The sequence below is a fragment of the Varroa jacobsoni genome, unplaced genomic scaffold, assembly GCF_002532875.2.
Source record: "Varroa jacobsoni isolate VJ856 unplaced genomic scaffold, vjacob_1.0 scaffold_598, whole genome shotgun sequence".
Lineage (NCBI taxonomy): Eukaryota > Metazoa > Arthropoda > Arachnida > Mesostigmata > Varroidae > Varroa > Varroa jacobsoni.
The window spans coordinates 1-17,410 of NW_019213500.1; the positions used below are offsets into that span (position 1 = coordinate 1).

General features: G+C 43.0%; 1 protein-coding gene across 4 annotated transcripts in view; it reads left to right on the forward strand.

Annotated features, from left to right (window-relative positions):
- Positions 1–6: 6 nt before the first annotated feature.
- LOC111261824 (protein spire homolog 2) overlaps positions 7–17,410 on the forward strand; it is a 158,020-nt gene continuing 140,616 nt past the window's right edge. For all 4 annotated transcript variants that reach the window (XM_022835646.2, XM_022835645.2, XM_022835644.2 and 1 more), the window contains exon 1: positions 7–783. In XM_022835646.2, the coding sequence (XP_022691381.1) occupies positions 447–783 (337 nt within the window). In that variant the 5' untranslated portion in view covers positions 7–446. The remainder of the gene's footprint in view (positions 784–17,410) is intronic.

The following is a 17,410-nucleotide window of genomic DNA, read 5'->3' on the forward strand; positions in this document are numbered from 1 at the left end:
GTGTGTGTGTGTGTGTGTGTGTGTGTGTGTGTGCGTGCGTGCGTGCATGTGTATGTGTGTATGGGTGTGTGTGCGTGTATGTGTTTGTGCGGTGGCTATTGTATATATAATTTATTTCGCCTGGCACCTTGATCACTGATTGTGCGCCATCGCGGCCGCCGTCACTGTTGCCGTCGTGCGCAAAAACTCCACTCTCGACTGAGCTTTACCCGAAAGAGCAATCGCAGCTATCGTACAGTACGACATACGCCGACGCTTTGATAGGCTAGCTGCCTGATCTACATTACCTAAAGTTGTGCTTTTGGATACTTCACAAGGTAGAATTCAGCATCGCATTAACTTATTGTGCTAACCCTATTGAAGTGGGCATAAGAGTGTCTTGTTAATCCTGTCTGTGCTAGCGTTTAGCTGAGCGCTAGAGAAACGTTACGATCACTGACATCGCCATGGGTATGCCTGCCGAACAGCAGACACCGGCCGTCATAGCGGAGGGATTTGTTTCTCTATTCGAAATCCTCGACGCCTTCGGCGCGCCAATGAGTGAAGAGCACGCTTGGGCGTTGGCGTTTCAGGCATGCAAAACACTGCAGCGACTGTGGATTGAACATCGCGGTACGACAGCGTACGCAAGTGAAGGCGGTGTCCGTACTAAGCGACCTAAGGGCTCGGCTAACCAGAACGGTTCGCCCGCCGCGCTTCCAGGAGTATTCCTCGTCGAGAACCTCAAGGACGTACGAATCTGTCAAGATGGAACAGTGCATCCGAGCACCGCCGATGCCCAAGGTAAGTTAAACCAACAGTTCGATCTATAGTATGTGCAGGCTCGAACTCATGGGCCGCTACAAACTTTGGCATGCCACTGGTTGTTTACCATTGGCATTCTGTCAAAATGACAAACGGTCATCCGTTTCATGTCATATCAGCTCGTTCCTCAAATCTGATAGGATACATAAACTTCCTGGAAACGTTTTTATCCCTCTGTATTTATACAAAATTGTATAGTATCCTATTTTCTTGTTCCTATCTACTGATTGAACATATTATTTTGTTTGATGTAAACTGCGTTTCGCCATTGCGGATATGACGGATGAGAGACCTCGCTGTCCAATGTTTTGATTTTTTGCCGATTGTATCTCTACGAACGAAGCGGAATAGATACGTGAAAATTCTATAAGGCTCCACGTTCCAACGGTTGACCTCGATTGGTTCTATTTATAACTTTTAGCGCGTACGTAAGTCGAAACTGTACAACGTTACCTTATTATTTCGATTTCAGGGTAAAGCTCAATTTGAATTAGCAGCACAACGGTTCATTGTGGAAATCATTATTATTATTAAAAGACGCCTTATCAGACTGATTACGATGGCGTGATAAATAATAAAATGCGGGGTTTAGCTGCTGTAACCGCAAGTCAGATGGGTACTCCATTGTGTAGCAGTGGTGGCGACCAACCTTAATCGGGAGACTGCGACAGTTGAGTCTCGATCCAGCGATGATCGATTTGGCCCATTTTCCCCTTGAGCTAAAACCAAAACACTCAGTCTACTCTCGAGGAAACAAGACCTAGGAACGAGACGAGGTTTCTTTCTTTCTTTGTTGCACTGATAACTTTTACTTTTCAATTTAATCAATTTAATTAGCAAGTATGAAAAGAACATTGGCATAGCACGTGGATCCCATGCGTACCCCGTCAGTTGTAAATAAAAATTAGCAACCTTGTTTTTATTATTTACGTTGTAACGTCAGGACATCATTTAAAAACATTAAGGCAATGACCAACACCACCGTCCGCGCTAACATATTATCAACCGCACAAGCGTTTATTTGTCTGCAAATGGTGTCGCCTCTTAAGGTGTGTTACATAAAAATTGCTTTTACATTTTATTGCGAAAACGCTATTATATTATAACTACTAAAGAATAGCTGGGCGCTATTCAATGCTACCTCTACCTAAAGTAACATAGAGTATTTCATAGAAAAACAGGTGCGTGGCAAGGCTCCCGGCTGCTGCCTGACCAACTACTATTCTAATCTAGCGCAGTTCTAAGATGAGAACTAATATATCTATTTAAACTACAGCCTGAGAATGACTGATCGTCGCAAGCATGTATTTGTCGAGTCCACATAAGTCTGATCGGTTGCTATGGTCGAACGAAAATATCTACTGCACATCGCCCCATATCAGGATATGATACGATGCTACCATGTGGGTTGATCTACTATGGAATCTAACATCTACATATGCAGTTACAAGCTAGATTTCTCGTTGTACTGGCTCTGGGACTAGCTGTGAGTAACCACTCAGAATCGTCAGTCATTTTCTGCTATTTGCTATAAAAATGACTGCCGTCAAGAAAATCCGACGAATATAGCACGCTTGCCAGTTCTGTTCATAATAGAGCGATGAAAATGAAAAACGAGCTAGTCTCCCAGAAATATCATCTACTCCCACGGAATTCCCGCATTTTCATAGATCGGACAGTGTGTCCATAGACTTGCAGGCTACGGTAGTATTGGACGCGAAGTTGGTATGACCATTAACGTGAAGTGGTCGTAGTAGTTGTAGCAGCCGGAGCGCACAAATGAGTCCATCGAAATGAAGGTCGAACTGAATCAGTAGCCGAGAAGAAGGCTGTCATCCAGGTTATGAGAGAACTCCGTCGTAACAACCTGCTTACTTTCTTCATTATACCTAAAGTATATTTTCAATTGTAACCTTGTTTTTGTTCACTGTTCTGCGTCCTGTACGTGTTTGGCGTGTTTGGCCGCCAAGTCCAAACTCTACCATCGGTTTCTGATATTATTCTGATGAGAATGGAAGAGAGTGAAACTCATAGAAAACGAATTGCCAGTTCCCGCAATAAACAACGCTTAAACATTCATATTATAACATGCAGTGGGAATCAAAGGCAGGCTTACGGCGGAAGTACACTATCAGTAAAGTGTTGACCTTATAACTGTGGCAAAAACAAAACACAGCATTCGTATTAAAAGGAAACCTAAATTGGTTTTAATAGAAACGTGCATCATAGATATATTTTCACATCCCTAGAGTTGCCATGGGTATACTTCTTCGCCACTCTTTTATAACAGCACCGTTGTGATTCATGGCAAGCAAATACAGGTCCCCCAACTAGCAAGACACTAACTATAAGCGAAACGCCAGGCAAGAGTACAAATCACATAAAAGAACTGCAGTCATCAAAGTAAAATCCACGACGTATATGGACATGCATATCATTTATACACTGAGATCTGATGTGACTCATGCTGTTGAATCATTGTTCATGTTCACCGAAGTGTGAAGTCGCCCCTCCTTACGTGCGCTGCAGATTTTGCTTGACGGTTGCTCTGTCCTATTCAGGCCGTAAATGCCACCCTACAAGCCAACGAGCAACGGCATAGCGAATGTTAGACGAAAAGAAACCTTGCCCTTGAGCATATGAATCGTTGCATAAGTTCTGTGCACATTGACTGCTTATACTGATTGTGCTGACGTGGTTACGGCCGGTGGATCTGTTGTTTCTGCTTTGATCTATTAAGGACAAACATGGAAGTCATAAATCGGTTCGGTCACCTGATATAATAGAGAGCTCTAGCTATCCTACGGCTTCTATATTCTATTCCATATCGTATTGACATAGTCTGCATAGACTGCCAGCCGATGCTATGGGTGCCCGTACTGCACATTGCCTACATACAGCACTACATTGACAGTGTCAACGAGGGGCTGTGGTATTTATGTGGGAACAGGCCAAAAAACAACCGCCGCCCTCATCTAATCATTATTGTGCCCGCTTGTCTGTAGCTATACGTCAGAGTTTCTATGTATTGAGCCTGTACTCAGGGATTGTCAGTGCATCATGGGGTAGATCCTCGATATCCGCTAACACAGTTGAATTATCGTGCGACAGACTTTTTACAATCAAACCGTAAACATTAAGTTGCGTTTATGCTTTTTATCAGTAGCATGACCATAGCTAACCTCTCACGTTCGAAGTGGCACGTAATTAATGCATTCCCACAATCAGAACATTCTTCGGTCGGTAAAAAGTTACTAGAGAATCGCTCCTTGGCCATATAAATGCGTACAGTTATCTAAACCGATAAGATGTTTACGTGTGGAGCCGCTGGGCAATTTTTAATGCCATGAATAGTTGATACTGTTGAAAATAGCATTTTTGTATTGTTAATAGCGTTTTTGTGTTCGTTTGATGTAACTGAGTAAGTACAACCGCATCCGCTGCATTTAAATAATGCACGCACGTAAAAATACGTTGAGCTGACCCCTTCAATTAGCGATACGAATGTTTTTTTCCTTTAATCTGCTGTATTTTTTGTAATATGTACGACAGTATGCTAAAGACCCTTGAGCCATTGAGATATTCACGTTGTTAAGGTATGACAAAATGTCTGATTGTTAATAAGTGTTCTTTATGAGCTTCGTGCTCACATGCGCTTTTCTGTATCTCTTGATAAAGATGTCGGGTCTCTGTTTATTTTCTGCACTGGTACCATCGGCAGCAGGTAGCCCGGTGTGCGACGGCTCGCATTTGATGCAAGATTACCGCAAATAAAGATCTAAACGGCAAAAAGTAGTAACGAAAAGGAAAACTAGTAGACAAAATAATTTTAATGAATAGCCTCGTTAGTGAATAGAAACGTGGAGGAAATCCGACGACTGGGTTCACGGGCTGCGAGACTCTTGTGGGTTGTCCCTGAGTATTCGTGCGATTACCACAGAAAAACAAGCGCGAATTTTGGTGAACAGGTCAGAGTCGAACTTCGCTAAAATTACCGTTAAACAATAGCGTTCCTTCCGTTGATCAAAGAAAGGTTTTTTTTGTTTGATATAAATCCATGCTTTTCCTTTGAAAAGTGGACGAGTGCAAGACTTAACCTTTAATTCAGATTATCTTTTTTTTTTTTTGTCTATAGTAATATCACCTGCGTAAACAAACAGTGCTTAGACACAAGGCGCATACGAATCTATTGAAATTTCATAAAACTTTTTTTTTTCGAATTCGTTGTTGGTGGAAGTGCCTGTGCGCTCACTGACAAGTGACAAACGGCCGTAACGAGATAGGCAAAACTGTTTGTTTAAGTCATTGATCGATTCGTTGATTTTTACAATATCCTTGCCCCTGTAGCGTCGCTAAGGTTAGCTACTTAACACATCAATCGAATAATTGACTGACTAAGAATCGATGATGCGGGTAGTCGAACGGTCGAGGTGTAGCAGAGTGCGCTTAAATATCAATCTTGATCTTTTTGTTAGCATTATTCACTATTTGTTGAACCCGCTGTCAAGCGACTCCTACGTGCGGCTGTGTCGCTTGTGGACGCTGGCCAAACTATTGGCATCGCTCCGAGAACATAAACGCTCAATTTGTAGAATCACTGTCGAAGCACTACCAGTCCGACGGCTATGGGTTATACAGCAACAGAATTACACCTCGAAAGACAAAAAAAGTCAAAAGGCAAAACAAAAATCACCCAAAGCATTATCTATATAATTTTCTTTTTTAGCCCCTCATTACCCACCAATCGTAACGGAATAACTGTGATAATAATAATAATAATAAAAACATCGATAGCAATAATAGTAAGCACAGCGTAATAGCCTCTTTGTTCTGTTGGCCAGCGTCACACAGCGTTAAATAAATCCCAATTTCAGTTAGATTTTTAAATGCTGCAATTTTTATTACGATATCGTATTGCGTGCTCAAAGTTAATTATACACTACCCGTTTCGGCAATGTCAAATTGACGATAAGCAACAACGAGCCACGACGCTCTAGAACTAGTTCGAAAAATTCTGTGGCGTCTGCTCTTCGTTTCGAATTAATTCGTGGCTACTCGTCCTCTTTGAACTTGTAAACGGTGACGTAAAGGTCGCTATTTAATTCATATCTCACGTGCTCAATTGGCGGAACTGGTTGACAACCGTGTAGTTAAACAATGGTTTTATGCATTCGGTGCTCTATTTCTATTAACTTAATTTCGATACGATGTCTCGTGACACTTTTCTTTGTACTTTTTCAAGGGATCATTTCTGCTGCTTAATTGTAACACTCGAGATAGTTATTACTTTCGTTCATCGTTTACGTTACAGTTTGTCGTACTAATACCGGCATGTTGCTTTGCAAAATGGATCTTCATTTTGATGTAATCTTCATCGATGCCAGAACTGTTATAGCCAATGGTTAGCTTGGTCTTTGTCTTAACAATCTAAAATGGGCTATGGCTTTATCGAAAAACGTTTAATAAACAGAAAGATTTCTTATTATCTGTCTAATCAATCATATAATTGTAGGTCGTTTTTTACGGGTGAAGCGGATTGATACAGATGTATATGTCTTTATCTTACTTTCAAACGGTTTTCACTGCACATGTATAGCCTCCAGTAGCCTTTCAGCTACTATCGATGAAACGCTTAATCGCACCCAGATTGATCATTCAGTTCTCCTCAAACCTTAGCTAACCAGAAAACAGCAACTGCCGAATACATCATTACTGGACACAGAAGATTGATTGAAATAGCATTATTTAGCTAACCATAGTGATCTGACACGTTGAATGCTATACGCAGATGATGTCCACGTTTTTTGAATTAGGAATCATTAGTTCCTTTTTTTATTTGGTTTTTTTCTTTCGGTGTCATTGCCGCCATCGTTGTTGCGCCCTAGAAGGGTTCAGCGTTCCAATAGCATGGCTACGTCAATATTAAGGCGAATACTTTTTACATGGAAAAGTGGCTTTAAATTTTTATACCATCGCATGCATACATACGCGCCCGATAGGTACGTACCAGTAAACTATGTCTACAACCGTGTTGATATGGTGATGCTTATGTAATGTGTTAATTGCTATGTCCAGGCAGCGTGCGATCCTCCATAGGTGCGTCGGAAGGCAACCGCTTGGACCAGCCGCATTTCCGTGAGAGCGTGCTGGGCTGTGTGACGGCGGACGAATGCAAAATACGCCTTCCTCGATTTGGTGTGCAGGCGTCCGGCTACAGCAGAATCTCTGCTGATCTATAGTGGCCGCTTGCTCCGCAGTAGGCCTGACGGTTTTCAGCGGAAGAGCTCGCGGTCTTGAAACGAACGCCCCAGCAACAACGTCGTGAGACCACTAGTTTATACGCATACAAACATAAGTAAAAGATCGTTCTGACGTCGCATGCAACAAACTCGTCTATTTTTCGTTACGCCGGCTACACTAATTATACGACAGCCATACACGCGCGTACGAGAAACACAGAATGTAATAGTAAAAGGCCCATGCAACTAGCAAACAAAATTACCTCTGTGGCAGTTGCCATTCGATCGATGCTGCTAAGCTCTTGTGACAGATTCACTGCCAAGATAGTGAATTTGTACACGTGTTGAGTCGATCTTCGATGCAAGTCAGCCACTTCGCTTCCTTCATATGGCGAGGCTATATGTATCCTATAAAAAAAAATGGTCGAAAGGGAAAAGACAATCTAAGGAGGACCATTAATTCGTAGCTTATTCGGTAGCGCACAGGATTATCCGAATGCATCATGGTGGGGTACGACAGGGAGGCCTGACAAAACATGTCGGTGGTAATAGCATCAATAAATGCGTTTGCTGCAGTTCCCTACATTATTCGAAATCCCTATTGATGTTGCTGTTTAGATACTGGCAGAATTTGTTGTCGTCGGCTAAGCCAACGCCGGAACGTTTTTTAGCTACGTATGGGGATGAAATTATATAATTAGCTGTAACGGTTTCTGTTAGCATGACAGGATGTTTTTTGAGCCGCTTCTAGTACTATGCGACTTTATGGTTAGCTCCTGCTGTCCAGCTACTACTCTTAAATGAAAAAATGGAAGCCATCGCCCGGTACAAATACGATTATGCGAAAATTACTAGTTTTTTTTTTGTTGTTATAATGATGACTACAATGATGATGAACAAATCGATTGATTCGTGAAATAACCCGCTTACCGCTGTTATTACTATTGCTCACACGGTGAGTGGCAGTATCACAAATTCAGGCGTATTCATCACATACGAAATCTAGCGGCTCACGAACGCTTCTACTACAGCCTCGGCGTCATCATCTTCATCAATGAAAGCCGCCGATGGCCGCCGGGTAGCAGGTCGGCTTTCGTCTGTCTACTGTCGAACATTTTTCGTTAGCAATAAACGACCTTTTCTATCTGAGCTTTGTGACGTCCCTTCTTGTGAACTGCACTCACGAGCGTCACGATAATCATCAGCATCATAATCAGTATCATCATTGACAACAACGCGAACCGCAACTGTGGCGCGAAAGAACACGCGCGTACATTACGTGCATTAAGCGAACGCCCCTATTTCCGCGTCGTGCAATGCGCATAGCCGGCTGGCTGCATCATGTATGTATGTATGTATATGTGGATTGTGGTGAATAGTAAAAGTTGTTAGTAATTTTAGCAATGATGATACTACTGTGCCAAAGTCATACGCTAATGTTAATAGCCCTCTGCATCAGCAGCAGAACTAGCGGGGGCATTAGCTATTTGCGTTATTAAATGTAAAATAGAAATAATGGTCGACAATGGTAACATAGAATATGATGCGTACATATTCGAATAACGTTTTCTTCGTTTTAGCAAAGTTATCGAGATAAAAAAAAAAGCTGGCTATATACTATCTCCTTAGGGTTCGTCGATAGATTCTCTCGTGCCTGTAAACACACACATTCATACTAAATGTACGACGCCAAAAAAAAGAAAACGTATGATTTTTCTACTGTCAGAACAGGTGGAGTACTTGTTTTAAAACAAAGCGTTTGCTAAGAAGTGATTAGTTGTCGCTGCGAAATTAGAAAGAACGTTTTGTCTACAACTAGCGAGCTTCCCGTGCTTCGAGCGGACCTAGATATTGATTGACTTCGCGAAGAGGGCAACAACAGCTGTTTCAACTACTATCAGTTATAAAGAAGTTAAGCTTAATTTGGTGGAGCACTACGCTGGTGGCGATGAAATTAACGTTGTAGGCATCCTTTATTTCATGGAGCAACAAACCAGGGAAAAGTCTCGTTCAGCAGCTAAGTTGATCCTTATTTTCAAACGTTGGCGAGTATTTGCAGAGTAAGTATCTGCCTATCGGATGTCTATTGACAGAGCATTCCGCATCCCTGTTACTACTAATTCTCAATGGTCAGTGTTCGGTTGATGCTATAGTCCTGATTCCGAAACCATAGACATGTCGCATTGCCATGCCGTAAGCGAAAGTTGTTAGGGTGAAGATCACCAAAAGTTATACAGGTATTGCTGTTAGATCGCTGCTGCCAGTACCATTTATATGGTTTCATTTGATCAACTGGCGTGTTAATGAAAAACCGAAGCCCGTCGTTACTGGAAATTGTGTTAGGCGGACATTTCGTTCAGCTGGCTTTAATGAACAGGCGCCCTCGATGGCTTCTTTCAGGTCGGAATTATTCTTGAATAAACCTTGAAACACAGCAGAGAATGCGAAAGTAGCTGAGTCCTTGCCGTTTATCGTAGTACCCTCACACCCCGCCGCATTTTGCATCCTACGAAGATAACAATGCGGCTAAGTAAGCCATGCGAACTGTTTCCCCTTTATGTGATGCATGTCTCCCCGGCACAAGTCGAGTAAATTCCCTGGACATTTTTTCTTGCAGTGATTAATACTGACAGTTCCGCGCACACGCCACTGCAAAGTAACAAAGGTGAAAGTCATAGGTATACACTTTATGCATACAGAGTGGGGCATTCGAATTCGGATGAACTTTAGCTAGAATTGTAGCTAGAACCCAAGCATGCGTTCATCCGTTGATTTTCGTACCAGAAGAGCCCAAGTTCTTTTTAGAACAAAGAAAAAACTCCTCGTGGTTAAAAGCAGTGTGTCGTTTTCAAAATTCGAGCGAAGATTAGCTATTATCCCCTCACCTTTTCACGACCCACGAACTCCATCGGGATGAAAAACCGCTTTGTTCCAAATCAACAGCCTGCGTTGTCACTGGTTCTCTCTAAGCTTATGGGAAATCCGGAGGGGTTCTCATGGGACTACCCAGAACATCTTCAACAATGTTTAAATTTAAAAGGCTTAAAAATCTATCAAAATGGCTCAAAAGCCATTTTTGATACACCTAGGCCTTTAGCATAAAAATTAACGGTCGCTTCATAGAAAAAATGTCTAATTGATCTTTTAGATTAGATCCAACGGTTAGTTCTTTAGAAACTTTTTGGCGGCTCTTTGCGCTTTTGAACTTTTTGGCAGGTCTGAGCCCTTGCATTTCTGTTGCCCTTGGCCTGTGACCAGTTTAATCCCGGTGGATTTGTTTTGTCAAAAAAGACTGTTTTGAAAATGATTTGTGATTTAGGTTCTCGACAAAAGCTGTAGTCATGGTTAATGGTTAATATATATTTATACACATATATAGAACACGGTTCCTATAGACGTTGCTGCCTGTAATATTATCGATGTTTGTTTCAACTTAACATTTTTCTTCTGTGAACGGGAGGAGGTCAGTGTTCCATTTGGTTACGGTTGCCACTAGTTGTCGTTTTTATTATTTTTCAGTGGTTCTTTGTTTCCTGAAAAAGCTAATTACTTTAAAAGAAAGCGGAATCAGTAGCATTTCAGTATTTTTCTTTCCGGAGCATCTCAATACGGCCCGTGTTTCCAGCGGCCCAGCCGTTACCAATTGGGGTATTGGTCGCTTGTAATGGCAGCGAGGTGGCGGCGGTTGCTGTGTTCTTGCTGGTACGATATGGGCTGCTATGACGGCTCGAGCGTTCGTATCTTCCCGGTTTGGTTGCTGGAAGCCGCGGCGCCAACAGCTGTAGCGCTGGCTGGAGCAGCTGTATCTGTATCGATGTCGGGATTTCAGCCAACTTGGGCAGGATGTTGGCATCAAAACGTGGAACTGACATTGTTGCCCAAGAGAGGGGTGTGATCCAAGTGAGAGGGAGGCAATCGCTGCGACGATGCTGGCTCTCACTGCCGTTGTTACTACGTCCTCGTAAATGGTTAAAACGTTAACGGTGAGGGCGGCGTTGGCTTCATGGCACCGGCTAGGCTACGCAATTGCTGATGGACGAAGCTGTTGGTGTTGAAAATCTGTTACAGAGCAATGGCAAGTAAGATGTCATTTGAGAAGAATGTATGCATTTTTCGGCGTATGTATGCTGTTTTTTAAGCCCATGTATATCGTTTTCGTCTATTCCTTTCTTCGGGGTGTGTATGCATACAGATCTGCTTGTTACTATCGATTATGTGGTGGCGTATGTAAATAACGACGCCCCCGATATTGTCGTCACCGTTTTCATTGTCGCTGCTGGGACATCGAATCTAAAATAGAAATGTGCAATCTCGACCTTACCGAAGTGTCTAGCTAATGTGTAGCTATTCTGACGACAAATTCGATCATTGGTGGAGTTCTGATGATGCCTATAATACCGATACAAGTCGATGCTGTTTATTGCAATAGTCGGTCAATAGAAGTAGATAGAGTCACATAAAATGACACTGGCTTCAGTACGACCGCTGGTGTGAACATTAACATTGTAACGTTCACGTATCGAAATTTAGCGCCAAAACGACGAGATGCAGGTGGCAACCGATGGTTCTAGCGGGTGCCATAATCCCCGTGCTCCGTTCCATCCCAAGATAATGTCAACCGTCGATCAGCTAGCTAGCCAGCCAGCCAGCCAGCCAGCTAGCTAAGCATCAGTCTCAATGCTCTTCCTTCCGCTGATCGATCTGACACGATCGTAGCCAAACGTCACATCCACAAGCCGGCACTTACAAGCTAATAACACAAGCAGGAGAAGAAGCAGCAGTGACCGCAGCGTGTACGACGCCAGCTGTCCGCTACGGTTAACCAGAGCTATAGGTTGGTGGGTCGGATAAGCGGATTTTTATGTCCATGTACGCCAACATCGTTTTCCATGGCCTTTTTATGCCTCCGCACTTATTCCTTCGTTCCTTGATGTCAATCGTCTGTCCAGGGCAGCCAGGTTACAGGCAACAGTGATCGTGGCAGTGGCCTGTGCGATGATGATGATGATGATGCGGATGATGATCAGGGATTCGGAAAATATTATAGAATTTCCGTCTGCTAGTAGGGCGGCAGTGAACGGCAACTGCGGCGACGACGACGACGACGACGACTGCGTCGGTGGCCGCCGAACGACATCGCCACGGACCACGGTCACCGGAAGTTCGATTTATGTTGTTAAGCAGCTTTCTAATCTTGCTGTAGTTGTTATTGTCGCTGACGTTATTGATGACGCCCGTGACGATCGTGGTGACGGTATTCGTGGATGACGCTGGGATCCGTATTGCTGTTGGAATGGTGCGCGTCTATGATGTAATGAATAGATAGGAAAGTGTCAGTGGTTGTGGCCTTTGTAATGGCGGGGCGCTCAGATTCAATTCGTAGCCGTTTCGTTCGCCACCAAAATGACCAATTCCGAATATCCAGCGTCCGATACGATCGCGACCACGGCCAGCCAGCAAGCTCAACAGCTAAATAACAATAAATATTAACTGTTGATGCTTTACGGCTGTCGCATGGCCGCGGTGGGACTGACGATTAGCAAAACCAGCTACAGCTCTTCTTCACTCGATTCGAGCTACATCAGCTATAATAAATAGTCCCTCGAAGCACAGACCATTTAGTCGGATACATCATAGTTGGCTTCTTCCGACAGCTGCAACAGAGGCAACTTTATCATAGCGTGCATCGCAGTCTCTCATCTACGTAACGTGTTACGAGAAAGGAATTAAACAGCATTGTACATCATCGTTCGAACGTGATTGACCATGACGTGTCGGTGACACGAGCTGCGTATCGAGCGGATTCGCTAACCACAGAATCGAAAACTATTTACAGAATGTAATGTGCTCGTTGTTTTTTTATGAAATAATTCACCGAGAGTGTATACTAAAGTAAACAAACCTAAAAGCGGGTATTGGCGTAACAGTCGCCGCGTCGCTCTCTCCCCTTCTCTCGCCGCTCACGACGTCTGGACGAGCGTGTTTGCCATATTCATTCCTGTTTACGGGACGGGTTAGACAAAAACAGACCGTGAAAGCCTGACAGAATTTCACCACACACTAAATAGGATCTCAATCACATATTTATCATTATTGGATTATTATAGTGTATCAGAAGTATTTAACACACGAAAACTGTCTTTTGAACGATACACCGATAGCCATCGAGCCAAGAACAATGCCAGGAAATACAGTGAGCCTTATGCGCATTTGTCGTCTGGCGGTTTTAGGAACCGGAACGGTAAAATAAGGTACGTTGCTCTATTTAGCCAGTCACGTTGCCGCCGAAGCCGTCGCGTAACAAACAAACAGAAATCGTCTGCTTTTTCAATGAGTCATTCGCGTCGGCTTCAAGAACAGCTGCCCGCCTGTTCTCTCTATGAACCAATGCGACAACGATCCGTAGATCTTCACATAGGCTAATGCTATAGCAGGAACGGTGGCTCAATGGTTTGTCTAGCGGCAGAGACGCTGGGCGCTAAACCTGCGAAACTGTTGCTACGCCGGTCAACCGTACCGCTCTATCGGAAGCGGATCTTCCGTAAACTTTACGTAAGGATTAGATTAACACGTTGACGGCGGCATCGCTGATGATCAGTTTAACAGTAACCATCATCTATTTATCAATCTGAACCTGTTCAAATCCACAATCTTAGTAGTACTAGCAGTATTATTCTAAAGTGATTCGTTGATGTGGCACTACGTCGTGCAGTATAGTAAGTCTTTCCTAATTTTCATTTAACAACGACGTTCGAGTCAGTTAGAACTTACCACTGGCTTTATTCGTGGCCATCGTCACCCCATTCTTTTTCACTCGAAGACGAATCTCGTGATGGTAACCGCCGATGGTTACCCCTTCCACCATGGCTAGACGAAAATGGTTTCGTCCGACCGTTCAAAGCATTCGCTCAACTTTCAAGTTGAGATTCGGCCCAAGCCTCAACCGAGATGGGGATACCCAGCTTCGTGTATCAACCGAATAAGTCCGCTGCTTATACGTCACTCGTTGCAGTTGCATGTCTGTCGGTCTAATTGAGTTATTTTAGCGTCAAACGGTGCTGCGTAGGCCAAAGTCGCTAGCTTACTAGAACTCTTCAAATAGCTTTAATGGCGCTTTTAGCCAACAAAAGTATTCGATGATACTCCCTGTTCCGCTTCATCGTTGTTATAGCAGTTAATGATAGTTGCAAACTTTTTGGAACAATGATTTAAGTGATTACGCTTTATACTATATATTTATAAAGTTAATATAATATATGACCGTTAAATATGTCACGATAAAATCGATCAATTTACTGCTTTTACCCGAATCATGTCCGTACGCGTGTGGACATACTATCAAGCAATGAACAACACCGCTAATGAGATAATATGTAACATTACGACGTTACTTTCGATATTATGTAAATTCTGGAGGAGATATCATCATGGTTTCATTGCCAAGCTTTGCTTCGATAAAAAGAATTTGATTTTTTTTTGTATCGAAATGTATCTCTAACGTCCAGATTTGCTTAGGTCGTTAGACCTTAAAAATTATATTTCACCAATATGTCTAGGACAGCTACGATTATTTTTTTTTTTTGTTTCCTGTCCTGCTTCAGCCAGTATTCTCTAAATAATTCATATTAGTCGACGTAGTAGTTTGGGTTAGTCTTGGCGAAAATACCTGTCTTCGTGGTAGCTTAGCGGGTAGCGCGTTTGCCTACTAATTTCAGGGATACGGGGTAGACTGGATTCAATTCGAGCGTAGACATACTTCATCTCGGTGCTGGTAGCCAGCCCTCTGACAAAGTGCCTAACAACGTTGCCGAATTTGACATCTCAACATGTATACACGCAAGGCAAGATTGAAAGTTACAAGGATAGCTAGTTTGCTTCTGTCTCATACCACGAAATCTAGATTTCTGACTTGTGATTGTTGTTTCAATAATAATTCTTTTTTAAATAGTTCTTTTCCTTCGCTTGAAAAGTTGACAGGGAAATAGCGGGCCCGCTGCCGTGAGATGGTTGGGCATAAATTTTCGATGCAAAACAACCTAGTATCGCCAAGGGAGGGGCATCGGGTATTCGTTAAGCGGAAACCATGAAAAAAAACAAGAGAAAAACAAGTAGAAAAGCTATCGATCAACGTCATTATGCAGCTGACCATCGACTCGTTGCTTGCTCATTTGTTCATTGGCGCGCACGCGCCTGCTCGACGCTTCGCGTCGCCACTGACGCGCATTAATGGTATCTTTTCCATTCCAACATCCTCTTGTCTTTCGCGACTATGAGACCTGTCATGACGATGTCGCATTGCACTTGTCTTGCCTTTCCATATATACCGAAATACACACATTGATGTATCTTACATGGATCTGTGTACGGTCTAGCCTGCCCGTAGAGCTCACAGTTTACATTACTGAGGATGCAGACGACCACTATGATCATGATCATGGCGTTGTTGTTGCTGATAGCGCTATACTGCAACCCAGCAAAATATCTCGTAATCAGCAACGTGACATGATAAAAATCTAAGCGATAGCGACGTTTGTACGCGCTGTTTTTTGCTGTCGCAGTAGCGGCGCACTTGGTGGCGACAGTGACGACTCTAACAGCCGAAGACGCAATCAGATGTTTTACATTCGCAGTGATACTTCGGTGGAGGTTGACCACCGCCTAAAGCTTTTAGTCTTCCAATCAAACCATCGGTCTGACTATTCATCCATTTTGTGTAGTTTAGCGTTGACAGGCTGACCTGCGATGTCCGTTGCGAGATCTTCAAATGGAAGCGAGCGCAGAAATTTTGCCAACCCTTTTGAAAGGGCGTGATTGAGCAGGCCTGCAGCGGAATAAATTACATAGAGTAAACAGCCGACTCGAGTCACAGTGAAAAACAATAATAATAACAACAAACTATCGAATCATAATAGCCTATAAAGTAGTATATTCTGGCGTGAAGGACGGCAAAATCTATTTGTATACGGCACGCCTAAAGCAGTGAGAAAACCGCTACCAAGCTGATCCGGACCCAGCACTGATCTCCGTTGGGAAAACAGCGTCGATAGCGGTCTGCGGACGTCGTCTACGGCAGATATATACACCGATACATAATGCAAGCCGGGGATAGACGATGGGCTGTAGTACGAAAATAGTGTACAATATAATGTAAACAGTGGTATATTGCGCTAATTTGTGGCTGAGGGTAATTCGAGTAATCTGCTGATCCATCCATCCGTGTGCCTTTATCAGGGGCCAGATTTGCTACCCTATTATTATTTACCAGCCACATTGACAAATGACAGTTTAAACTGAACGCAGGAAATGTCACTATGGAATTTATTCAGTCGCGTGCCTACCCAGTATTAGCAGCGACTGGTTTTCGAATGGTTTGAGATGGATAGTGCGGTCGTATTGCGTTTGTATCCTTATACTTCGCAGCTAATACAATGAAGCGTAATAAAGCTATAGTTAAAGAAAAAACACTCTGGCCAAATGAAATGTGCTCACGGCATTTTTGTCGGCGTTAAGTAAATTAGCCGTCCGTATAGGTTCTTTTTTGCGTTTCTACTGTCATATATAATGACGTAAAATGTTATTTCTTTGCCCTGTTACTCTCTGTATATCAATCGCTCGATTACTACGTCCATAGAAGAACGAAGCCAGAGAAATAAGCATTTGAAAAGAGTTCTATTTTGCCCACACAGGGTGTAAAGGGATGAATTTGAAAACCTTACGAAACTAAAAAAGCCATAACGTTTTCGAAAATCAAATACGTTCCAGATTAACTTTCCTTCGACACATTTTGGCGTTTTTTTTTTTGTTCTCTCAAGTAACCAGCTGGCTTTGCGTTGTGAGAAGCGCACAAAGGACTCTGAGCAGAGGGTCATCTATGTTGCAGATTTAACCAGTCGCGGTTGTGCCTCAGTTGAAGTGTTTCAGTTCAGCTTACAAGCCGTTAGCCTTTCTCTTGTTGTTTTGAGTGTATCCCAAATGAATAGTTATCAAAACACTCGCTTTAGTACAGCCCTGCAGATAATTAAATTCTCAAAAAGCACATGTCACCTTTATTCCGCGCTGTTAACGAACTGTGGCGGGTTCAGGAAAAATCGACATTTCCGGAAGAAAATGTCCTGCACCGCAAGTCTACTCTTCAGACGACTAGGCCTAAGAGGCGACTCACGTGCCGCTGCCAGTTGCCAGATCACGGCGCTCAAACGAACCAAAAGACATCGTTGATGTTTTTTCCACCGACTTCAACCGAAACAACTTTATATACGTGCTGAAACGATAATTTCATCCCACTGTTTTTAAGTTACCTATATATATATATATATATAACTTTATACACTGGTTCCAGCATGCTTTTGGCTAATATAATTTTTTAC